We start from the raw sequence: 26,633 nt of genomic DNA on the forward strand, positions 1-26,633 counted from the left end.
ACTTTGAAATACTTTTACAATAGAGAATGTTCAGGATGCGCAACCAATTGCAGCCTTTCTGCACATATTTCATTCCTTTATCTCTGGAAAGACAAAAATATAGGAGAATGATAATGTATAAAGACAAATCAAATTAAGATTTACATAAATCTTTATCATATAAATTCTTTTAGGAGCCTCCAACACAATATTACTCTATCCAATAGAACAAATAGGTTATTATTTATATGTTTTAATACTTACCATTTCTGACATCAAAACGTACCAGAATAAATTCTAGTTTAAAGTAAGCACCAGTAGTATGCTAGAATTAACATAATTTGCAAGGTTTTTTTCTCATAGTAAACAGACTCTATATCTAGTCATAAGATATTTAGTTATCTCTTTTCCTGTCCATTTGCCTTTTTTCTCCTGCCCCTGCGCTATATATAAATATATATACATAAAGTTGAGGGGGTTCAGAGGTGAATATACATTTATTTAACAATGTGACTTCTATAGGACCACAGCTATTTCACAAACTTTTTCATGTACTAATTAATTTCAGTGAGGTTTGTATTAATATGTACAGGGGTTGGACAAAATAATGGAAACACCTAGCATCATAGCATCATAATTTTGAAATATCTATAAAACTATCAAAAGCTTGTTACTTTTTATGTTTTTTGATTTATTATTAGTGTTGCTTAATATGTTTTGCTAAAATTGCTGTTTTTTTTCAGATATGATCAGAAAAAAGGTAATTAAAATGCATTAAAATGACAGATTTATCAGACTTTCAAAGAGGTGAAGTTGTTGGCACTTGTATGGCAGGTGCTAGCGTAACAAAAACAGCCGAAATGTTTGGTGCATCAAGAAGTACTGTCTCGAAAGTAATGGCAGCCTTTGAGAAAGACGGAAAAACTTCTTCATCAAAACAAAACTCCGGAAGAAAACCAAAACTTTCAAATAGGAACCATCGGATTCATACGTGAATGGTTAGAAAAGATCACAAAAGTACATCATCATCATCATCATCATCGTTTAGCGTCCGTTTTCCATGCTAGCATGGGTTGGACGGTTCAACTAAGGTCTGGGAAGCCAGAAGGCTGCACCAGGCCCAGTCTCATCTGGCAATGTTTCTACGGCTGGATGCCCTTCCTAACGCCAACCACTCTGTGAGTGTAGTGGGTGCTTTTACGTGCCACCAACACAGGTGCCAGATGAGGCTGGCAAACGGCCATGATCAGATGGTGCTTTTTACGTGCCACCGGCACAGGTGCCAGACGAGGCTGGCAAACAGCCACGATCATATGGTGCTTTTTACATGCCACTGGCACGGGGGCCAGGCAAGGCTGGCAACGACCATGATCGGATGGTGCTTTTTACGTGTCACCGGCACGAGGCCAGTGCTGGCAACGGCAACATTTGGATGGTTTTCTTACATACCACCGGCACTTGTATCACAGCTGCAATTTCCATTGATGTTGATTGATTTCGATTTTGATTTTGATTTTCACTTGCCTCAACAGGTCTTCACAAATAAAGTTTTGTGTCCCAAGAAGGAAAGGTATGCATAAGTGGACTGGCTACATCCCAGGTAGAGGCCACAGGTTATGGTCTCACTTGTCCTGCCGGGTCTTCTCATGCACAGCATACTTCCAAAGGTCTCGGTCTCTAGTCATTTCCTCAGTGAGACCTAAAGTTTGAAGGTCATGCTTCACCACCTCGTCCCAGGTTTTCCTGGGTCTACCTCTTCCACAGGTTCCCTCAACCACTAGGGTGTGGCACTTTTTCACACAATTATCTTCATCAATTCTCGCCACATGACCATACCAGCGCAAACATCTCTCTTGCACACCACAACTGATGCTTCTTTGGTCTAACTTTTCTCTTACACTCTGTCGAGTATGAACACTGACATTACACATCCATCGGAGCATACTGGCTTCATTTCTTGTGAGCTTACGCATATCCTCAGCAGTCACGGCCCATGTTTCACTGCCATGTAGTATGGTTGTTCATACACATGCGTCATACAGTCCGCCTTTTACTCTGAGCGAGAGGCCTTTTGTCACTAGCAGAGGTAAGAGCTCTCTGAACTTTGCCCAAGCTATTCTTACTCTAGCAGTTACACTTTCAGCACACCTGCCCCCGCTACTGACTTGGTCACCTAGGTAACGGAAGCTATCAACTATTTCTAGTTTTTCTCTCTGGAATGTGGCGGAAGATGGTCTCAGAGCATTTTCAGTGTTTATTGCTCCTGAGCATCTGCCACATACAAAAACTATCTTCCTAGTTAGCCTTCCTTTGACATTGCTGCACCTCTTATGTGTTCATAGCTTACACTTGGTGCGCCTTATAGAGTTTCTACCTACACCTTTTCTACAGATCGAGCAGGGCCATCTACCTGAAGACGTTTGTGATTTGTCTACCTTCCTACTTATTAGGACTTTGGTTTTAGCTAGGTTGACTCTAAGGCCCTTCGATTCTAATCCTTGTTTCCACACCTGAAACTTCTCCTCCAGTTCTGATAGTGACTCAGCAATTAGAGTAAGGTCATCAGCATAGAGGAGCTCCCAGGGGCATCCCGTCTTGAATTCCTCCATTATTGCCTGGAGGACTATGATAAATAGGAGGGGGCTTAGGACTGAACCTTGGTGGACCCCTACCTCTACCCGGAATTCTTCACTATACTCGTTGCCAACCCTCACCTTACTAGCAGCGTCCCTGTACATGGCTCGCCCAGCTCTCACTAACCATTCATCTATCCCTAGTTTCCTCATTGACCACCAGATAAGGGACCGGGGGACTCTGTCAAAGGCTTTCTCCATGTCAACGAAAGCGTGGTACAGGGGCTTATCTTTGGCTAGGTATTTCCCCTGCAGCTTCCTTACCAGGAATATAGCATCAGTGGTACTCTTGCCTGGCACGAACCCAAACTGCATCTCATCTAAACTAACTCTCTCTCTAATTAGTTGGGCTATGACCCTCTCCATAACCTTCATTACCTGATCCGACAACTTGATAACAATGTATATACACACATAATTATTTGTATCTAGGGCGTCACCTTTACCTTTGTAGCAGTTGACTATTATGCTGCTACACCAGTCATTGGGCATGACTCCTTCGTGTATCGCTTGAATAACTATACGGGTAACTAGGCTATAGCCGACACTACCAGATATTTTGAGCATCTCTGCAGTGATTCCTGATGGGCCTGGGACTTTCCCTGTCTTTATGCTTCTAATTGCCTTAACTACCAAGGAACTGTCAACTCGGATAGCTGGTCCCCCTGTTGGGTTGACATTCGGCAGACTCTCTTTATCCCATTCATTTCTTTATTTAGCAACCTTTCATAGTGGCGTCTCCAAACCTCTCTCTTTGCATCCTCATTTAGCGCAAGTGAACCATCATCCATGCAAACACATTTCTCTCCTACCACATCATGATTCTCTCTCACACACTGTCTTGCAACATGAAATTCCTCAAGTCTTTGGTCCTCACGGCGCAGAACATTGGCAAATTTTTTCTTATCTGCTTCCCCTCTGGCTAAATAGACCTGTCTCCTAGCTTCCCTTTTGGCAGTCTGATACAATTCCCTGCTACCATCATTTTTCCAGTCCTTCTAAGTCTGTCTCTTTTCTCTAATAGCCCTGTCTACAACATTGTTCCACCACCACATTATTTTGGGTTGAGAGGGGACTTTGCAGCATCCACAGATCTGGTCAGTGGCTCTCAGCAGGTTGTCCCTTAGAAACCTCTACAGCTCCCAAAATTACTGCAGAGCTTAATGACCACCTCAAGAACCCAGTTTCCACAAAAACTGTTTGCCGGGAGCTGCACAAAGCTGGATTTCATGGGAGGGCTGCAATCAGAAAACCACTACTTTCAAAAACTAATGTTGCAAAGCATTTAGAGTGGAATAAAAACCAACAGAATTGGTCCCTAGAACAGTGAAAGAATGTTATTTTCTCAGATGAGTCATCCTTTACCTTATTTCTAACCACCAGCTGAGTATATGTGTGGAGACAGCCAAAAGAAGCATTTGACCCAGACTGCCTTCTTCCAACTGTTAAACATGGAGGAGGATCTGTGATGATCTGGGACGGTTATATCTTGGAAATCTGCTGGTTCAATGGTTTCCTTTCATAGCAGAATCAATAGTCAAGACTGTTTAAGCATTTTATCTTATCAAATTCATCCTATGGTTGCGGAACTGTTTCCGGGGGGAAACGCAATCTTTCAGGATGATAATGCACCAATTCACAAGGCTAAAGTTGTTACTGAATGGCATGAAGAATATTCTAGTGAAGTTGAACATCTTATCTGGCCATATAAATGTTCAATATTATTGAACATTTATGGTGCATTTTAGAAAAACAAGTTGGGAGTCAATCTCCTCCACCATTATCACTATAAGAACTGGAGACTGTTTTAGCTGAAGAATGGACAAAAATTCCTTTGGAAACAATTCAAACTTTGTACGAGTCCATACCTCATAGAATTCAAGCTGTAATTACTGCCAAAGGCACTCCTACCCCATATTAAAATAAATTTGTTTGAAATTTTAAGGTGTTTCCATTATTTTGTCCAACCCCTCTATGTTTGAAGAAATTTTATGTGTAATGTTGCATTGTTGATGTAACCATAATGAGCTAGCTTTCTTTATTTGCATTAACTACTAGGCCACGTGCCTAGTGGCTAGGGTGTTGCACCCACAATCACCTTATACTGTTTCTCAGCACTTCAAATACTTACAACACTACCTGCGACATCAACAATACCCATTTGCGTAACCAATAAGTTCTTTGTCTTGTTCTCATGGCTGTTCATCTTAACATAAAAACTCAGTCAGCATTGACCAATTTATATTGGCTCACCTTGAGTCAACATCATCAACCCCACCACCTGAACAAACAGATCCCACAATATAAGCACTTTCGGATCTTTTCCTTTTGAACGGCACTTTGTAACATAATTTCTAGGTAACTAAAAAGTTTTAAACTTCGTGTACTAGTAGAATGTGTTTATAAAACATCATTTTCTCTTGGCTTTATTGAGAAAATTCTATAGTTTGTAAGATATTTCGTCTGAAATTACTTGCATTTCGGCAATTTTAACCAATCAATTACATCCATTGACGTAAATAACATTCTGTGCATAATGAATATGTCCCTCCTTTAAGAAACAGGTTGGGTTTATTTACATTTGTGAAGAAAAAAGATACCCTTCCCCAACCCCTAACCCTAACCCTAACTCTAACCCTAAATCTAAAATAGATTGAAATGTAATAGATCGATACTAGGGTTATAATTATGGGTGACAATTTCATACGACACCGCTACGGAAAATGGGATTTTTTTCTAGCGGTGTCAAATGAAAATGTCACCCATAATTATGGCCCTAGTATCGATCTATTGCATTTCAATCTATTTTAGATTTAGGGTTAGAGTTAGGGTTAGGGGTTGGGGAAGGGTATCTTTTTTTTCTTCACAAATGTAAATAAACCCAATCTGTTTCTTAAAGGAGGGACATATTCATTATGCACAGAATGTTATTTACGTCAATGGAGGTAATTGAGTGGTTAAAATTGCCGAAATGCAAGAAATTTTAGACGAAATATGTTACAACCTATAGAATTTTCTCAATAAAGCCAAGAGAAAATGATGTTTTATAAACACATTCTACCAGTATACGAAGTTTAAAACTTTTTAGTTACGTAGAAATTATGTTACAAAGTGCCGTTCAAAAGGAAAATATCTGCACTTTCTTCCACTGATGCCTCTGTCTGCTCCAGTAACAAGAATGAGATTAAGTCAGTAAGTGCTTTCTCTGACATCAAAACATACCAGAATAAAAACAGAAAAAGGACTTTATTTTCTTTAGGATTGTCTTTTTCACCACCTTTCTGCTCACACAGGAACATACAAACACACACACACACACACAAACATCAATTCACATACATTTAATATACACACAAGCATCTACCTAGTATGTGTTTAATGAGCATACAGACAATTAGCAAACACATTCATTGTTAGTACTACACATAAAATTACTATGGATAAATACTAGCCAACTTCAGCTGCTTTTCTTCAGAAGCTTGGAAAATAATTGAATTGATTCGCTACACCAGCTCATTGGCATAGACTATAGCAGGGGTGGCCAAACTTGCTTAACCTAAGTGGCATATTCAATAAAATTCAGAAATTTGAGAGCTGCAAGACATGAACAACATTTACTCTGCATTTATGTTTGTATCTGTGTCTGCGTTTATGTTCTACAACTTAGATAGATAACATAGTATTAGACTCGAGAAAATAAGTACTGGGGTTGACATGGTTGGCTTAATACCTTAAAGGTGGTGTCCTAGCATGTCTACGGTCTAATGACTGAAACCAGTAAAATAAAAGAATGTTTTGTTACATACACATTTTGTATGTATACAATAATATTCATTATGGATGCAGTTTTTTTTAAACTGATAAATTGTATTAGTTTCATTTTAAACACCAAGTTCTAGTTTATTTAATGCAGTAATGAACTACAGAAATATTTAAGAAAAATGTATGAAATTACATTTCAATAGCATAAAATTAAAAGTGAAAAGGAACAAAAATATATTTTGAATGATATTTATTTATCTTAATGTTTTGATCAGATATCATCTGATCAAAACATGGAGAAAAATATGTAAAAAGAGGAAACTAATAAAATTAGAGATATTTAAATTAGATCATACCTTACGAAGTTAGTCTTATAATATTTTTAAGATAAACAGACAATACAACACATATCAGGCTATTAAAGAAGCTATTTACTGGTAGTAAATGTCTTGACAATGACACTGAAAATCAGGCTGATATATTATGAAGACTGTATGAATTAGCTCTGTCACTTGTGTATGATGCCTCAGTTTCACAAACTTCATTACAGAGTACAGTGATTCACAGCAGTATGTTATGCTGACAATTGAGATGAGTCACACACTAGTTTTTTTCAGTTTAGGATGTTTTATTTCTGGAACTTGTTTTCCAAGCTTGATTATAGACTGGAATTTATGGATCCTTTTTTGATCCAGGTCCTCCTGCAACTCCATTAGTTGCATTTCCACAGCAGATGATTCCATAACTAGAGGTCTGAAAACTGAATGGATTTACAAGAGAGGAAACAAGGCTTCATCTTCAAAAAGTCATCAAGCCTGGTTAGGAAATTATCAAGGAAACTTTGTAATTCATATTTGTTTTCTTCCAGATGTGGTCTTTTATTTCAGTATTAGGGAATGTACTCACTCTCCTGAAGTTGGGAAAGTGACTGAAATTCCTTGATAATGTCTCTTTGAAAATCCTTTATTTTACTCTGAATACAATTTAATTTATGTTAATAACTGTGAGGTGATGACAAGCTAGTTTAACTCTGAAAGACAGAATGACAGTACGCAAGCAAGAGAGTTGAGACCCCATGACCAGGAAAATACCCCTGAGTAAACATCTGAATCTGTGTCCTGTAAACAAACATTCCAAATACAAAATTTTCCCTCTATATTGAATGCATCAGGAACACTTCAACCCAATTCTAATTAAATTAAGGAAAATGTGTTTATTAAGAAATGCTTGCGAAGACATGTTGGGGCAAGCGAAATCGAAATCGAATTGAACCAGCCAGGATCCCTGGTCTGGTGGTACGTAAAAAGCACCATCCGACTCGTGGCCGATGCCAGCACCGCCTCGTCTGGCTTCCGTGCCGGTGGCACATAAAATACACCAATCCGACCGTGGCCGTTGCCAGCCTCGCCTGGCACCTGTGCAGGTGGCACGTAAAAAGCACCTACTACACTCACGGAGTGGTTGGCGTTAGGAAGGGCATCCAGCTGTAGAAACACTGCCAGATAAGACTGGAGCCTGGTGCAACCTTCTGGCTTCCCAGATCCCCGGTCGAACCGTCCAACCCATGCTAGCATGGAGAACGGACGTTAAACGATGATGATGATGATGATGATGATAAACTAAAATTAAATGCTCTACAACAATACTATAGAATTAGAAAACATATTTTATTCAACGACAAGAAACAACAAAAATAAATCAAAAGTAGAGATAACAGATTAAAAAGCCTAACTGGAATTCAAAAACCTAACTTCAAACCACTGTACGTTACACTTTTTTAACACTAGTAGATGTCACTCTAGGATTGACCAATTAGAATTTTTAGGTCAAAACCAGACCACTCAAGGAAAAAAGAAATAAAGAAATGATGTCTATAATTTGACTGAAACATCAGAAAAACAAATGACATCTTAAGGGAATTAGCCAACTGGAATACTGGATGACTGTCAGACAAAAAAAAAAAAGCAAAACTGACCAAGACATTTGGAAAAGATGATGTGTACAAAAAAATCAACTAACCAGAGCACTAGATTACTATTGGACAAAAACATGCAATCAAAATAGGTGAGGTCATGAGGAAGTCAACTCAGCAGAATGTTCTAAAAATAAATGACATACTCAGGCAGCCAGCCAGCCAGCCAGCCAAAACACTAGGTTACAGGTGTCCAAAAACAAGTGATATCATTGAGTTTACAACCAATTAGGACAAGAGCCAATATCATAAAACCTATATATACAAAGCAAATTAAGCTTAAAACCATTCAAGTTCCCACCAGCAAAACCAAGACATTGTTTACAATTTCTATTATAGTACATGAAAGAGAATAAAAATTTTCCTTCATGTACTTTAAAAGAAACTGTAAAAAATATATTTCTTATTACTTTTTCAAACTTTATCATATCTACATTATTTACATTTGATGAATATTTGTCCTCATCTTGTTTGTTGTTAACGTAATGTTTCAGCTGATATACCCCACAAGCAGTGACCTGAATAATAATAATAATAATAATAATAATAATAATAATAATAATAATAATAATAATAATAATAATAATAATGAGGGACTCGTGAAAACCAAAGCTATCCCCATTAGAAGAGGAATATTCCAAGGAGACACGCTCTCTCCACTCCAGGAATGTTATAGGAAGGAATGTTATAGGAGAGTTCGTGCAGTCCTGAAATCTGAACTAAATGCACGTAACAAGGTGTTAGCTATAAATTCCTTAGCAGTTCCAGTTGTTACTTATAGCTACAATGTGTTGAACTGGAATATGAGTGAAGTAAAGAATATAGATAGAAAAATACGCAAGCTGCTGAGTTGTAATAGGATGCACCACCCAAAGGCAGACGTAGATCGCCTTTACCTTCCCAGAGCCCAAGGAGGTCGAGGCCTGATCCAATTTGAACTAGCTTACAAAACAACCACAATTGGACTGGCCAAATATCTCGAAATATCGAATGACTGGATGCTAAAGCTCGTGGAAAATCACGAGAGACGAAAGAAGCTTCATTCTATCATAAAGGAAAGCAAAAAATTTGCTATTAATCTCGTGCAGGATACCCAAACTGAACAACCCAAGGGAAGTACGGCAACTATTGTTGCAAAGAAGGTGAAAATGATGGCAATGAAGAAAGCGCACGAGCAATTGGCTGATAGGTGGGAGGAGAAACCCCTGCACGGCAAATATGTGACCCGCAGCAAACAAGCTGATGTTGACCAGAAGCAAACCCATCAGTGGCTACGGAGCTCAGGGCTAAAAGCAGAGAGCGAAGGTTTCATCCTGGCTGCTCAAGATCAAAGCCTATTAACCCGGAACTACCAGGCCAATGTGATGAAAAATGGAGCAGACCCAAAATGCCGATTCTGCAACGACATGATTGAAACAGGATGTAAAGTCTTAGCACCAGTGGAGTATAAATTAAGACATGACAGAGTTGGCCAATATCTCCACTGGCTAATAAGTCGGCATTACAATATCAAAACTGCCGACAAGTGGTATAATCACCACCCTGAGGCTGTAACTGAAGGAGAAAATGTAACCATTTCCAGTACATACAGACCGAACCATCAAGGCCAATAAACCAGATATTGTTGTGAAAGACCAAAACAATAAAGTTTGCTTATTGATCGACATGAGCATCCCCTGTGATCATAATATCTCAGCGAAAGAGTTTGACAAGCTCAGAAAATATAAAGACCTACTCATTGAAATTGAGAAAATGTGGCATCTCAAGGCGGTTACAATACCAGTGATCGTAGGAGCACTAGAAATGATCAAGAAGGGAACCGAAAATTATATGAGAATGATCCCTGGCTTACCATCCCTGCAAGAAGTGCAAAAGATTGTCTTAACTGGTACATCACACGTATTGAGAAGAGTATTGTCGATGTGAGAACTGTTGCTGCTCATGTATTTTAATTTAACTTCAAAAAAAAAATGAACGAACTACTGAGTTTGGTTTAATGGCCTACCAATGTATACTATGAGTTTCTTTGCCCTAGGAGTCGGGAAGACACTCGGCAAGAAATGGAAGCAAATTTGAAAGAAGAAAAAAAAAGTAATAATAACGACGACGACGAAAAATACCTTAGGAATGAGAACCCAGGTTCGAAATTTCCCCAAGACACCTGACAAAGGCAGGACGGTATATCAGCCAAAACGTTGTGTTAACAACAAACAAGATGAGGACAAATATCCATCAAATGTAAATAATGTACCTATTTCCTCATCTCTTAAATATAGAACTCTTTCATCATATCTAATTGGTAGTATAATTTATTGCTTTGAAATATTCAGAACTCTCAATCATGTATTGTTGTTATGAAGTTCATTGAACATTTGAAATTTCATTATTCTCTATTATTGTGAATTTTTCCTGGATATTTGAATTTGATTGGTTTTTTTTTTTTGTTTTTGTTTTTTGAGTATGTTTTACTGAATTTTCTCTTGTTCATTCAATTGCTTTTGAACTTTTTCATTTACCATTGAAAAACAAAAGAATAAACTTACTGAAAACAATATTGTTTTTTAATAAAAAATGCAACAAATTAAAAATAGGCTATAATTTGTTTTAAGAATCAGTTACATACATTTTCAACCCCCAAACAAAATCTATATTCTTCCCATGGATCAGCCTAACTCTAGATTCTCTCCCTCTCTCTCTATCGCCCCTTGGTCTCAGTTCCGTTAACCACATGCTTCTTCCAACATGATGAAATTACCTCTAGCCCCCCACCCCCGCCATATAAATTAGCTTCATTCAGATTCACCTACCTCATATTTTAATATCTTGCCACATGAAGTAGAAGTCACAGATGTTCAGATAAGCAATTTTGTTTCCAACCTAACACACATCTAAAAACCTCTTTTTACAGTGCAAATTATAATTACTTTATTATTTTATTATCTATGTACCCACAGCTTCGTCTTCCATGTTGTATGTTAGAGATAACTTGAGATCCCTACATTCAATCCAATTCTCCCTCTCTTTCATGCTCCTTTATTGTAGTTATTCATTCCTTTATTTAATTTTGTCACAGTTTGGCTGACCGAATACTGTTGGTTATAACTTTAGTTAAGACTGCAAATGTCCAATTCTATTTCATTATTATTATTATTGTTATTCTTTCACACTGGCAGCCAGAGTGTAGCTGTTTCATGGTGCACCCACCCATCCCACTCCCACCTAAACTGGAAGTCTTTATCCTCTGACCTCTTTTGGATGTCTTTTCCTTGAACACCTCCAATGGCTTAAATGTTCCCCCATCCCTACTTAATGTTTATCTCCTATGGAAGTGATTACATAGCGCATAAAATGATGGTATAGTGTATGCAGGTTGAAGGCTGTTGTATGTTTATGAGTTCTGCCAAATGTGAGCTTTCTTTTCAGATACATGATGCTGCTGTCCCCCATCCCAGGGTCTTGTGGGTCTACACTGTCCACACACTCAGAGTTGGCATACTTAATGTTGGCACATTGAAAGGTAGGTCTGGTGAGATTGTTGAGATGCTTGAACGGTGGCATGTAGATTTGTGCTGCATCCAAGAAGCAAGGTGGAGAGGAAGATTTTCTGGATAGGGAACACTGATGTGGTTAGGGGCATGGGTATACTTCTTGCAGAGAAATGGGTTGATAGGGTAATTGAGGTAGTCAGAGTCTGTGATCAGTGCTGCAACATGGATTAGCAATCATTATCTCAGCTTATGTCTTTCAGCCAGGGCTACCTGATGAACAGAAAGACTGATTTTATGACACACTCTTGAAGACTACCTCATTGATGAATATCAGAGACTTCCTCTTTGTGGTTGGTGACTTCAATGAGCAATACTAACTTCAGGAAACCTGCCAGTCACATGTTCACCTACAAGTCTGGTGGACATACTTGTCAGATTGACTACATTCTCACCAGGAAAGGAGAAAGATGGCTACTTATAAATGCCAAAACTTTCCCAGGTGAAGAATGCATAGGTTAGTAGTTAGTGACATCAGGTTCAGGGTTAACTGGCTCCTCAGAAGACGACCAGCATGGAAAAGAAGGGTCTGGCAGCTTAAGGATCCTGTGAATGGACAGAAATTTAGAGACATTGTACTTGAAGCATTTGACAAAAAAGAGGAGGCTATAGCATCACACAATGTGGAGGACAACTGGAGGTTCTTATGAGACAACCTGTTGAGGGCTACTGACCATATCTGTGGCTGGTGCAAAGTCCTCGCTTGACCTAAGGTAACGTGGTTGTGGAACAATATAGTTGACAGGGCCATCAGGGAAAAGAAAAAGGCATGAAGGACTGGAAGAACAGTGGTAGCAGGGAATTGTATCAGACTGCCAGAAGGGAAGCTAGGAGACAGAGGGGAAGCAGATAAGAAAGAAATTGTCAATGTTCTGCATTGTGGAGATCAAAGACTTGAAGTGTTTTGTGTTGCAAGACAGTGTGTGAGAGAGAATCATGATATCATAGGAGTGAAATGTGTCCAAGTGGATGATGGCTCACTTGCATTTAATGATGCTGCAAAGATAGAGACTTGGAGACGCCACTATGAAAGGTTTATAAATGAAGAGAATGAATAGGAGAAAGAGAGTCTTCCAAATCTCAACCCAGTAGAGGGACCAGCTATTCGAATTGGCAGTACCTTGATAGATAAAGCAAGTAAGAGTATGAAGATAGGGAAAGCCCCTGACCCATCAGGAATCACCCAGAGATGCTTAAAATATCTGGTGGTATAGGCTATAGTCTAGTCACCCATATAGTCAATCAGGTTATACATGAGGGAGTCATACTCAATGACTGGTGTTAGCAGCACCAAAGTCAACTGCTACAAAAGTAAAGGTGATGCATTAGATACAAATAATTACAGAGGTATCAAATTGTTGGATCAGGTGATGAAAGTCATGGAGAGGGTCATAGCCCAACTAATTAGGGGCAGAGTTAGTTTAGATATCTAAAGCTATATTTCTGATAAGGCAGCTGCAGGAGCAATACCTAGTCAAAGATAAACATCTGTACTTGGCTTTTGTTGACATGGAGAAAGCCTTATCCCTTATCCGATGGTCAATGTGGACACTAAGGATATACGAGGGGTTAGTGAGAGCTGTACAAGCCATGTACAGGGATGCTGTCAGTAACGTGAGGATTGACAATGAGTACAGTGAAGAATTCCAGGTAGGGATAGGGGTCCGCCAAGGATCAGTCCTCAGCCCCCATTTATTCATCATAGTCCTCCAGGCATTAACAGAGGAATTCAAAACAGGATGCCCCTGGGAGCTCCTCTATTCTGATGACCTTGCTCTAATAGCTGATCCACTATCAGAACTAGAGAAGTTTTAGGTGTGGAAGCAAGGATTAGAGTCAACCTAGCTAAAACCAAAGTCCTAATAAGTAGGAAGGCAGACAAATCACAAATCCCTTCAGGTAGATGGCCCTGCTCAATTTGTAGAAAATCATAGGTAGAAACTCCATATGATGTACCTGGTGCAAGCTATGGACACATAAAGAGGTGCAGCAATATCAAAGGAAGGCTAACTGGGAAGATAGTTTTTGTGTGTGGCAGATGTACAGGGGCAATAAACACTGAAAATGTGTAGAAAACAGCTTCCATCACATGCCAGGGAGAAAAACTAGAAGTAGTTGATATCTTTTATTACCTAGCTGCTAGAATAAGAATAGCCTGGGTAAAGTTCAGAGAGCTCCTACCTTTACTGGTAACAATAGACCTCTCGCTCAGAGTGAAAGATAGACAGTATGACGCATGTATGTGAACGACCATGCTACACGGCAGAAAAACATGGGCTGTAACTTCTGAGGACATGCATAAGGTTGCAAGAAATGAAGCTAGTATGCTCCACTGGATGTGTAATGTCAGTGTGTAAGCTCCCTGAGAGAAAAGTTAGGCATATGAACTATCAGATGTGATGTGCTAGAGAGATGATTGTGCTGGTATGGTGTAGCCTCCTGGCTTGCCAGTCCTCAGTCAAACTGTCCAACCCATGTCAGCATGAAAAGCAGACATTAAACAATGATGATGATGATGATATATAATAAATAAGAAGAAAATGGAGAGTATATAGATATAAGTTAATTCATTAACATATAGTTAATTAAAAATACCTACAATTGTTTCTATTTATAAATATAATAAGATAAAATTTGCATTTAGAATATTATATGAGTAAAATTTCATCAGGGCTACTTGACATAAAAGGATTACATGTTGTTAGGTTGAGATATTAAAACAGATTGAATAAACTGAGTGTATGTTTTGAGTTGCTTTGGCTGCAGAGTTTCCTTTTTGTACTCATAAAGCATTATGTGACTCAAATGCTCTTTGGATACTTCCATGTTAGAAAGGGTTTTAATCAAAGAAATTTTAATTCTATTATTCTATAAAATAATATTTAATTAGTTTAAATGTAGACATTCTAAAATACTATTAAATTTCATTCAATTTTAAAAAAAGATAAAATTGGACAGAGCTTATGGGATGACCTGATAATTTAATTGTGCTTTTGAAATAGGAAAGAGGAATATTTACAAGATAAAACTTACGTAATTAAACTGCAGCCATTGAGATCTAGCTGAACTAGATAATGACACACACCAGACAAATACTGCAGTGTAAGGTCAGTGATCTGCAGAATAAACAATTGTAAGAAAATTCAAATATATGTAACTCTGTCTTGTTTAATCACAAACTGACATACACACACACATGTTTTCTCTCTCTCTTTCTCCCTATCCTACACAGATGTGCATGTCTACATACATGCATGTATGTATGTACAGACATACCTACATGCACACTCATACATAATTTTTATATTTACAAAGGCATAAATCTTTAGTTAAATATATTCAATGAGAATATTATATACTGTATTTATATTGAGTGCTCTATTGTATCAAAGTATTAATAGTATTAAAGTATTTATATATCTAATACGAGTGATTATATGTATATATATATATATATATATATTAATAATGCATTATTATTAATATTAGGAAATCAGTATCAAAACTCCTCAGAAAGATATACACGTGTGAAAAATGATTGTTGTATTAAAAATATATAAATAAATATAAATATGTATAAAAATATATGTAAATATGTATAAGTATAAATATATAAAGTATATGACAGTTTAAAAGTTTTCAATTAATTATTTAAAGCATCTTACGATTGTTTCGCAGAAGAGTTGTCCCTATAATGAAATCCTATATTGATAAGCTTTTATAGATAACACTTCTGCTCTTCAGAGATATAAAATTTGAATTCTGTATAACATATCGAATGGTAGTTTTTTTTTTTTTTAATTTGAAGTACAACTATAAAAAGGTGTTTGTTTGAAAGATAAATTAAAAATTAAAAATTACTGCTTTTGATTGATAGTCTTTAAATCCATATATACTTCCTTGGTTATTCTTCTTCAATAATCCATAATATTCATATGTAAAATCCGTTATATTAACTTGTAATTCAAATATAGTTCATATAGTTAGTTTAGAAATGTGAAATTTTTATATACTTTAGTATGAGAATCTTGAAATTCATATATGTCTTCTTGGTAATTCCTCTGTAGCAATCCATAATACTTTTGTATAGTTCATAATACAAAATCAAATTATATTTTAAATTATATGTGAAGTTATATTTCTTTTATATTTTTATTTTTATAATCGGAAGATGCCAATTAAAATTTTAGATTTTTTAATTTAATGCAATTATAACTGTCCATTTATTATAGATTATTGATCTATAATAAATGGACAGTTATAATTGGCATCTTCCAATTATAAAAATATAAATGTAAAAGAAATATTTTGACCAATTTATAACTTCACATATAATTAAAAATATAATTTGATTTTGTATTATGAACTATATTTGGATTACTGGATAATATAATGAATTTTATACAAAAGTATTATGGATTGCTACAGAGGAATTACCAAGAAGACATATGAATTTCAAGATTCTCATACTAAAGTATATATACAAATTTCACATTTCTGAACTAACTATCATCATCATCATCATCATCATCATCATCATCGTTTAACGTCCGTTTTCCGCGCTAGCACGGGTTGGACGGATTCATATATATGAACTATATTTGAATTACAAGTTAATATAACGGATTTTACATATGAATATTATGGATTATTGAAGAAGAATAACCAAGGAAGTATATATGGATTTAAAGATTATCAATCAAAAGCAGTAATTTTTAATTTATCTTTCAAACAAACACCTTTTTATAGTTTTACTTCAAATTAAAAAAACAAAAAACTACCATTCGATATGTTATACAGAATTCAAATTTTATATCTCTGAAGAGCAGAAGCGTTATCTATAAATGCTTATCAATATAGGATTTCATTATAGGGACAACTCTTCTGTGAAACGATCGTAAGATACTTTAAATAATTAATTCAAAACTTTTAAACTGTCATATACATTATATATTTATACTTATACATATTTACATATATTTTTATACATATTTATATTTATTTATTTATATATTTTTTATACAACAATCATTTTTCACACGTGTATATCTTTCTGAGGAGTTTTGATATTTATTTCCTAATATTAATAATATATATATATATATATATATATAATATATATATATATATATATATATATATATATATATATATAATATATATATATATTTACAAAGGCTGGTAACAGATAGAGAGTATAATTGATTGAATTGACCACAGTACATACCTGTTGATTATTTTAGCCACCCTTGGAGGAAATGAAATCAAAGTCAAACCCCAGATTACAATGTAGGTGTGTGTAAATATTCTGATACACTTTTTGAATGGCAGGAATAAAATAACAAGATGTTAAAAGTTGTACTTTGGCCAATATGATCAACTATATCCTTAAAGACACTATAAGATGATGACAGGTCAGTGACTAAAACCAGAACAAGAGTAAAAGTAATATAAATACATAACTCATTATATGTATGTATGTATTTGTGAGCAGGCATACACATGCACACACACACACATAGGTTAGCTGAGTTAGAGGTTAAAATAACTGTCTGAGGGATAGAAGTATCCATTACACTACCAGTACATTACCTATGTTTAACCATGGCCATACATATGCAAGCATATTGTGCTTATAAAATTATAGGTAAAGACAAGGATAAACATGAGTTTATCAACAATCAAAATTTAAAGAAGACAGAAAATAGAAGTATCGATGAACAACAATTGAATGATTATTTATCAATTCAATAGAAATAGACTGCATCCCATCTAACAGCTGTTTCTGCTTCCAATGGTGTATGATATTGCCATTGATATGCTAAAAATATTTATCATATTTGGTAATAAAACTGATCTGAAACATGGAACTTCATCAGAGTGAAGAATAAATAAAGAAGAAGAGCATAGAGAAGAAAAAGGGAAAAGTTGAACATGGCTGTAATCATACCATTTTGTTTGCATATCTCTTTGGGATATTAAGTAAATGATTAATCCTTTGTATGGTGGGGATAGGATGGATAAAAAACCAAAAAACCATAGTGGGATACGCCAGTAAGTTTCATTCGGAGAAGGGGTGACAATACATTACAATTTTAGATTAATCATAATAATTTATAATACTTATGTTTGTAGTACTAATTAATAGTATTAATCATAATAAAGTGCTAATCAGTGAAGTGTAATTTTTATTTATTTACAAGTAGGTGGTTAAGCCCTTCCACCTGTTGTCAGAAGTGAGATAGGCCAAGGTCCAACATATGATGTAATTGGTCAGTTGAAATTTAAAAACAAAAGCAAGCTATTGAAACCATTATACAGGTTATGATAAATAAATAAATGAATGGGAAAATGGTGTATGTTGTAAGGGGCCCTAAAACACTAAGGATAGTAAATACTAGATTTAAAAAATAGTAATAATATTTGGAATAAATATTAAGAGAGGAACCTATTCAGATATTTAGGAAGTAAGGTGGTTGGGTTTGAAAATGGTCCAAAAGATTTTAATAGGAATGTGAAATTAGTAAATACAATGAAACAAATTTATTCTGTAGGAAAATTAGGGAAATATTTATGGTTAAGGGGAGGTAATAACTAGGGTAAGTGGCGTAAATCAGGGACTGCTGCTCTGCCATCCAGTACACCTAATCAGTGAGCTGACTAGTCCAAAAAACAGTTAATTTTCCAGCTAATTGGCTAAACATATTTTTAGCATATCAATGGCAATACCATACAAAACTGGAAGCAGAAACAGCTGTTAGATGGGATGCAGTCTAATGGTTTATAAATAACTTCTGTTACATTTTTAAAGAATTGACTGATTCATGATTATCGAAGTTAACTTTTTGGTTAATGGATTAATGGTTAATGAAGTTAACTTCTCAATTAACAGTGCCCACCTTTGGATATATTTATGTTTGTGTGTTTTTATGTTAGTGCTTGTCTCTCACCGCTGCTTGACTACTGTTGTTGGTTTGTTTATGTTCCTGTAAGTACTGGGGTTGATTTATTCAACTAAACCCTTCAAGGTGGCGGCCCCTGCATGGCCACAGTTCATTAACTGAAACAAGTTTTCATAAGTAAGAGCAAAAGTTTAATTCAAGTGCTTTGTTAGGTTGCTATACTGGATTCAGCTACCTTTGTGGATATCAGGGGGTACCCAAAAGAAACCGGAATTTTGCAATATTATTTTATTCACTTAGTTTTACATGTTTACATTTTTATCACCTTCAAAGTATTCTCCATTTGAAGTAATGTATCGGTCCAGAAGCATTTTTCACTATTTGAAGCAGTGTTGGAACTCTTGCAAAGTAATGCCTTTTAACACCTCTATCATTTTTTCTTCACCTCTTCCACATCTGCAAATCCCATAGCACCAGCTTTCCTCACCAGTGATGACCTTAAAAAAAAAACGTCCAGATCAATTTCCCACTGTTCTTTCAGTTCATGACATGCATTCAGTTGTGACTGTTTTTGATCATCTGATCAAGACACAGATTTTGCAGCAACTCTTTTCATTTGCAATTCCTCACTTAAAATTAGTTGACTGGAGCTCCAGGACACACCAGTCATATCAACAAGTTCATTAATTGTTTGGTGATGGTCCTCCACGATCAGTTCATAAATTATTTATGAGGTTTTCATTCATTCAGGAGGTCAATGGACACCCTGAACAAGGTTGGTCTTCAAGCAACAAGTGACCATTCTTAATGCATGAAAACCACTCATAAACTTGTGTTTTGCTCATGGCAGCATCCTTGTAAGCTGTTAGAAGCATGATAACTGTTTTGGCTGCCATTTTCCCCAGCAGAAAGCAGATTTTCATGGAAGCATGCTGTTTCTTCATTTCAGCCATTGCAAAAATTGATGAACAGAGGAGAAGCACTGCAAGGCAAAAATGCACCACATGGCAGTTGGACTACACTCGACAATGCCGGTTGGCAAACTGATGCCCGAGGGTTGCATCAAATGGCTTCTAGCAGTGGAAGCCTGAACTACAACATGCTTGTTCCACAGAAAACATTTCTGGTTACTTTTGGATACACCCTCGTGTACATATTGAAGCTATTCACTAAACTTATTAACCTTGGATAGATTGGCAATCATTAGTGGTACTAGTAACATTCAGTAAGTATGGAACTCATTTTTTCCTATGTTTACATCCAGGTAATTTTAGTAAATAAGTCTCCATGGTCCTTCAAGAATTCTGTTTTTCAAATTAGTTTTTGGCTTTTAGATTATCTAGGGAAGGCTTTGCACTCCTTTCAGCTTCTTGTTGCCATGTAGCTTGTCTAAATAGAATATCTAATCCCTCCTAGTTGGTACTTAACCAAACCGTCTTCAATTATAGACTCTCTCACTGTCTCCATGTGAGCACCTTACTATTTCAAGAAAATTTGAATAGATTCTTGCAGATATCTGGAGTTCTATAGATGTAGTATGTTCCTTAAGATATACATTGACATCATTGTTTAACATCTGTTTTCCATGCTGGCATGGGTTAGATGGTTTGACTGAGACTGGTAAGCTGCAGAGCTGCACCAGGCTCCAGTCATCTGTTTTGGCTTGGTTTCTATGGCTAGATGCCCTTCCTAACACCAACCACTTTACAGAGTATACTGGGTATTTTTTACGTGTCACCAGTAGCAGCAACCTGTTTATATATATATGGGACATTGCAAATGCTATGCACACAAACTAGCATTTGCCAATATATTATAGCTAGTGTATCCAGAGAAACATCATTTAACAACAACTTTATAGCTACTAATTCACATTACTGTATCAACCCATTTTATTTTCTATTGCTATTACAACAGTTCTTTGTGTATTTACATTTTATTGAGCAAATTTATTTTTTGTAGTTTACTAAAAGCTACCCTAAAATATTTAATAGATTTTATTCAAGATTTAAGAACTACAGAAACAACAACAACAAAAAATGGAATTTTCATATTGAATTAAGAAGTTTAAATATTACTTACAAATTTACAACCAGATAATTTCACACAACTCAAAAGACGACAGCAGAAAGCTAAATTCTTTATAGCAACATCTGTAATTTGCTACAGGAAATGTAAAAGTGGATATTATTAACAAGTGCACATTAGATATTTTATATTACATATTCCTCTCTATTGTGTTTATGTAGTTATATTATTATCTTAAAAGATTTAATTAATGTAAATTTAAAAATATATAAAGCAGGCATGGCTAAGTGGTTAAGAAGCTCACTTTACAATCATTAGTTGTCAAGATCAATCCCACATTGTGAGACCTATGGTAAGTGTCATGATAGCCTTTGGTTGATTTAAACATTGCGAAGACACTGGCTAGTTGGAAACATTATTAGAACATTTAAATACAAAGAAACAAGAAGAAAGAGAGATAAGAATGGAAAAAATAGAAAAAGTGAGACAAATGGTGGGCTGAGGCAGTGAAAGATGGAAGGGGAGAGAACGATGGGCCACATACCCCAGAACAAATAGTGTGCTCAGCTGCTCTCTGCACTAATGACTACAATGGCATTGCCATGGAGAATGGCCAGCAACACTTGCTGCAGTGGTTACTCCACCTCATGGGCCTCATTTCTCCAACAGGCTGCCATTATCCCTATTTTTCAGAGTAAATTGGTAGTATGGGGTCCTAAAATACCTGATGCCTCAATGACAAACAACACAAACTGATAGCAGCCAAAACTGTTTGCAAGTTGATCACATGGACAATACCTGTAAACCAAAACACAGCTTTGTAACATGTTGTCATGCTGATACTACCTGAGAATTAATTTAAGAGTACACATATTTGTGGATTAGTCAAGCATTTACACTATAAAAAATGATGGACTTTACTTGTAACACAGATAGAGTCTATCGGGATAGCCTAGTCCCAAGCTGTCATGTTGGTTCTGCCAAACCTTAGTTCAAAAGCAAGGATTGGTAGTAGGAAGAGCATTTGACTGTAAAATCTTGTCTAATCCATGCTTGCTTGGAAAAAATGGATGTCAAACAAATTATTAATTGAACGAACATATGTATTTATGTAGAAGTGAATGCATGGTTGTGTATGTGTGTGAGTGTGTGGGTGTGCTTGTGAAGCATAAAATTGTTCAACAGAACTTTATGTTACATGCAACTTTATATTGTTTATATATTCATTTACACAAGATAAACTGAACTATGATTTTATTAGATTGGTCCTTTAGGTCACTGTACATGTCAGATCTCATGTAAATTAACGCACATGAAAATCCCAACCATAACACTCAGAGGACAACTCCAGATTTGTACCATTTATAGAATATTGTCAAATTGTTGTTATCTCAACCTGATTTGAGATATTGAGTCAACATATAAAAGAATGTGAAGGACAATTTACCAGACAGTGTGAAAGATCAATCTGCTCCAAGCCTGGACATTGCTTAGCAAACTTCTGGAGCCCTAAATCTGTAATATTAGTACACTGGGAAATGTTGATATTCTTCATCCTTGCTCTTTTTCCAATTGCGGAAATACTCTGATAAAATAAAGAGAAAACAAACATAGTTAAAAAACCCAACAAATAGTCCTCTGTTGTTTTTGTTTTCTTTGGTGGATGTGAAGTAGTAACAATTATAAAGTGTGTAGAATGGAAAATCTTTTATTTAGTCTGTGATTGTTTAGAACCAAGTCAGCTCTAATTGAGCAGCTCGATGATTAAAGGTAGTTCAGCTGTGAGTAATGTATCTCATTTTTAGAAAAAGAGTATCTAAAATTATTTCATGTATCATTAACAAAAAAATAAATGTTACACAATCTGTGTCATATAATAATATGAATACAAAAGATGTGTCACTTCTCATGCCACACAACCGATATAAATTGATGTTACATTCTCTATGTCACACTAAAATCTTCTGTTATAAAAGAGAAACTGATCTCCACCTGTCTGTCCATAACAACATGTATATAGAGGGAGGGAAGAAGGGGAGTAATTAAAAGGGGAGATAGTCCTTGTCACAACATATATCTAGAACAGGAGGAGAAAAGTTGTTGTTGAGAGAGAAATATAGTAAGAGAGAGAGAGAGAGAGAGAGAGAGAGTGTGTGTGTGTGAAAGATAGATAGATAAGTAGTACAGTCACCATAGTAACTAACAAGTTTTGATTAAAAACATGGGAATTTTAAGTGGAAGTGCGTCAACTAAATGTATACAAATAATACACATAGTTACTTTTTGAGTTGTGTGTGTGTGTGTGTGTGCATGTCTTTGAACATATAGACAACACAAACACAGACTTTAAAAAAGCACTTTCACTATGATGACAGGTTGTTGTTGAGAGAGAAATATAGTGGGAAAGAGTGAGTGCATGTGAAAGATGGAATTAAAATTTGTATTAAAGCATGTTGTTGCTGAGTATATTAATGTTATTAATATGAAGGACCTAATTCATCTTGACTAGGTCATTACCCAGTAGTGTAGCGACAGGTTATGACTAGTAGAACTAGGTTACACATATCCTCTGTCATATTACAATATAAATATATTAAATGTGTTACACTATATATCCTTTATCACAAATTGATAAAAACAGAAAAGTTATGCTACTAACTTAGACCTATTTAACATACCATATAACAGAAAACCTATCTAACTTTGAATAAGAGTAGTGTAGTGATATTTATTCATTTTTTTCTGCCTTTTATTCTTTCCTTCACTTGTTCACGTGCTCTTTCATACAAGATAAATTTCACATTTAAACAAATACCTGATCTGAACAAGAACTACCAGAAATGTCCAGTGAAATTAGATTTGGTGCCTGCCCCAATGCTTCCAGACTGGATTCACTGATGTTATCACAAAAGCTCAGACTAAGGTAAGTCAGATTCTGTAATCTACAGAAATAGATTGATTAAATATATACATGCAAGCATATAGATTTACAAAGATTTGAGTAATTATAGTTGTCATCTGTTTGTAGCAGGTATGTGTGTAGGTATGTTGGAATGTAGATATACAGGGAGACAGATATATATTATTCCAGGGGTTAACTTAGAATAAAGTACTCAAAAATAAGTCTGAAAGTAGACAAAAAAAATATTTAATTTATAATTGTTAAGATGATTATGGATATATATATTGATACGACTGCACAAAAAAAAAATGAAGACGAACAAAAAAAAATAACATTACGTCCCTTTTTCCATTAGCTGGGATCAAAATGGTGTTTAGGTCAGTGGTATTTCCTTTGTCCTGTCAAGGAGCATGGTTGTTTATGGCCGTAGGCACTTGACCTCTGGCCCTCTACGGTCACAGAGAGTTTAAAGAAGACAAAGTTTTGGAAAGGGAAATACGCACTGTTACGTACGGTATGTCTCTCTTTCTGGCTGGATGGCCTCATATATATGGGTAGCACTGAGTTGCGAGGCAGTCAGAGAAAGACTGGCACATAAAAGCCCCCACTACACTCTCAGAGTGGTTGGCTGTTGCTTTTATTGAACTCATAAAGCAAAATATGCTGAATATGCTCCTTTGTCACTTCATTATAGCTTTGACAAAATAACTGTTAAACTCGAACTGCACTCTTCAAAACATGCACTAAGAATAAGGACAAGGTAAAATTACTACCTGCTTTTATAGCAAGTTGATGCAGGTAGGTTATCCCATTCCCCTCTGACTTTTAGTTAATGCAATTAAAAAAACAGCATTATTCATGGGATGACCAAATATTTCTTTTTCAAACTTTGGTAGAATCTACAAACAGAATTTAATGTTTTATGAACATGTGTTTTCAAACTGATCACTGCTCTGGTCCAGGCACTGCTGGTAATGTAAAGCAATAGAATTGCAAGCACAAAGAAACATTTTGTTAGCTATTTGTGCACATTCTCAATCAATGGCTGTTCTCATTTAATTGATTGTTGCTGGTTTTGTACAATAAACATTAAAAAGTCAAGCAGTGTGAGGTCCGGGGAAGGCAGATCATATTCTAGTGAACTTATTCATTGAATCCACCTGTTTCACAAAATCTTGTCATGGATGGCCCTTATTTACTATGGTAGTGTTGGGGTACTTCATCTTGCTGGTAATAAAATTCTACATCTTCAAAGTCCTCATGAATACTTGGTATGAGATTGTTGCAGCATGTTCAATAAAATGGGGTGTGATCGTTGCCAGTGCTGTCAAAAGTGAATGGTCCAGTTAAGCCATTTAATGATAAGCTGCACCATACTGTAACTCCAGGTAAATTAACATGATGACTCTCCACAATATGCAACAGGTGCAATTGTGGCAGTTAATTAAGCCATTTAATTTATATTTAGACTCTTCAATCCAAACAATCTTTGTTGGAAAGTATACATCTTTTCTACATCTTGCCAAGTACCACTCACAAAACTCCATTCTTTGGTCCAGATCATCTTCATTGACTATTCTTAAAATATAACTTATTCTCTGGCAGCACTTCAAAATGCAATGTACATTTAATTTTAAAATTCCTATCTCATGACTTTCTTGCTACACAGATTTACTTGAACTCTGGCCAATATGTTTCTAGTATCTTTTCTTACTTTGCAGAGCTTGTTATTGTCTGTGGTCTTTTGGAACATTTCTTGTGCATATTCTGAACAGTTCCATCTGCTTCAAACTAATCTCTAATGCAAGTGATGGTGAATCGTGTAAGTGGCTCTGTTGAAACTCCCGTCTAAAGTGTGCTAGTACTTTGATTGATGTGGTTCAAAACCTCCAGTAGCACTTTAGGACAAATTTCCTTTGTTCAAAGCTTAGTCTAGTTTCCATTCTTTATTTCTAAAGGGTTAAGTCTAAAAATAAATGAAAATCAAGTGGATTATCAGTAATTAAAATGTGCATACACTTTCTGGGACACCCTCTCTCTCTCTTTCTTTCTCCCTCCCTCTCTCTCTCTCTATATATATATATATGCAATGGGCTTCCAACAGTTTCTATTGATCAAACCAAGATACCTATCCAAGGAGGTATGCAGTGGGACTAAACCCAAAACCCAGTGGTTATGGAGTGAACTTCTTAACTACACAAACATATGTGTATGTGGGTACATGTGTGCACGTGTGTGTGTTTGCATGTGTGTGTATGAAGATGTGTGTTTGCAGGCAAATACTGAAACTCACTGAAGCAGGCAGATACACAAACTAACATAGTTGAAAACGGTTATATTATTTTCAATTTCTATTGAACAAAATAGAAATTCTTTGACTCACTTTTTAGAAATGATGATCAAAGACATATCACCCAGATGCACACAGTTTGATAGATTCAATTCACGTAACTTAATGGCACAGATCCCATCAGAAAAACTTCGAATCCCAGCATCTGTAATGCTAGATATTTTAAAAACTTATTTCATTTGACAAGATAACCATGAGTATGAATAAACTGTTAACATTTTAGTGTAAATGAAATTATGCTTTATGAGCTGTAGTTGGAGACAGAAAAGAATAACTACCCAAACAAAGGTAATAGTAAAACTTGAACCACAAACCCATTGCTTGCTAGGTGTTTACATTAGTGATCACATTGCACAGCACTTTCTGTTTCCTCTTCCCAAATTATATGCTATTAATTATTTCTTGAATTCATTTATCTCTTTTCAGCCACTTAATACCATCAGGATAGGTTGTTCAACAAATGTCCATTACAGTGAAGCATTCTATCTCAGTTTGGTGTTTACATGACAATTAATCCATAAATCAAACTATAGATTAATTGCTAACACTTTGATATAAAT

General features: G+C 35.8%; 1 protein-coding gene across 10 annotated transcripts in view; it reads right to left on the reverse strand.

The window, feature by feature from the left end:
* The window catches only part of LOC115221613 (dynein regulatory complex subunit 6-like), a 104,688-nt gene that overhangs the window by 12,028 nt on the left and 66,027 nt on the right, over positions 1–26,633 (reverse strand). For 9 of the 10 annotated variants that reach the window (XM_036510786.1, XM_036510790.1, XM_036510793.1 and 6 more), the window contains 6 exons: positions 26,107–26,226; positions 23,637–23,763; positions 22,269–22,406; positions 20,876–20,956; positions 14,925–15,007; positions 3–83 (listed from right to left, as the gene is read on the reverse strand). In XM_036510786.1, the coding sequence (XP_036366679.1) occupies positions 3–83; positions 14,925–15,007; positions 20,876–20,956; positions 22,269–22,406; positions 23,637–23,763; positions 26,107–26,226 (630 nt within the window). The remainder of the gene's footprint in view (positions 1–2; positions 84–14,924; positions 15,008–20,875; positions 20,957–22,268; positions 22,407–23,636; positions 23,764–26,106; positions 26,227–26,633) is intronic. The other variant, XM_036510787.1, reaches the window with a different exon arrangement.

This window comes from Octopus sinensis, linkage group LG18, assembly GCF_006345805.1.
Source record: "Octopus sinensis linkage group LG18, ASM634580v1, whole genome shotgun sequence".
Classification (NCBI taxonomy): domain Eukaryota; kingdom Metazoa; phylum Mollusca; class Cephalopoda; order Octopoda; family Octopodidae; genus Octopus; species Octopus sinensis.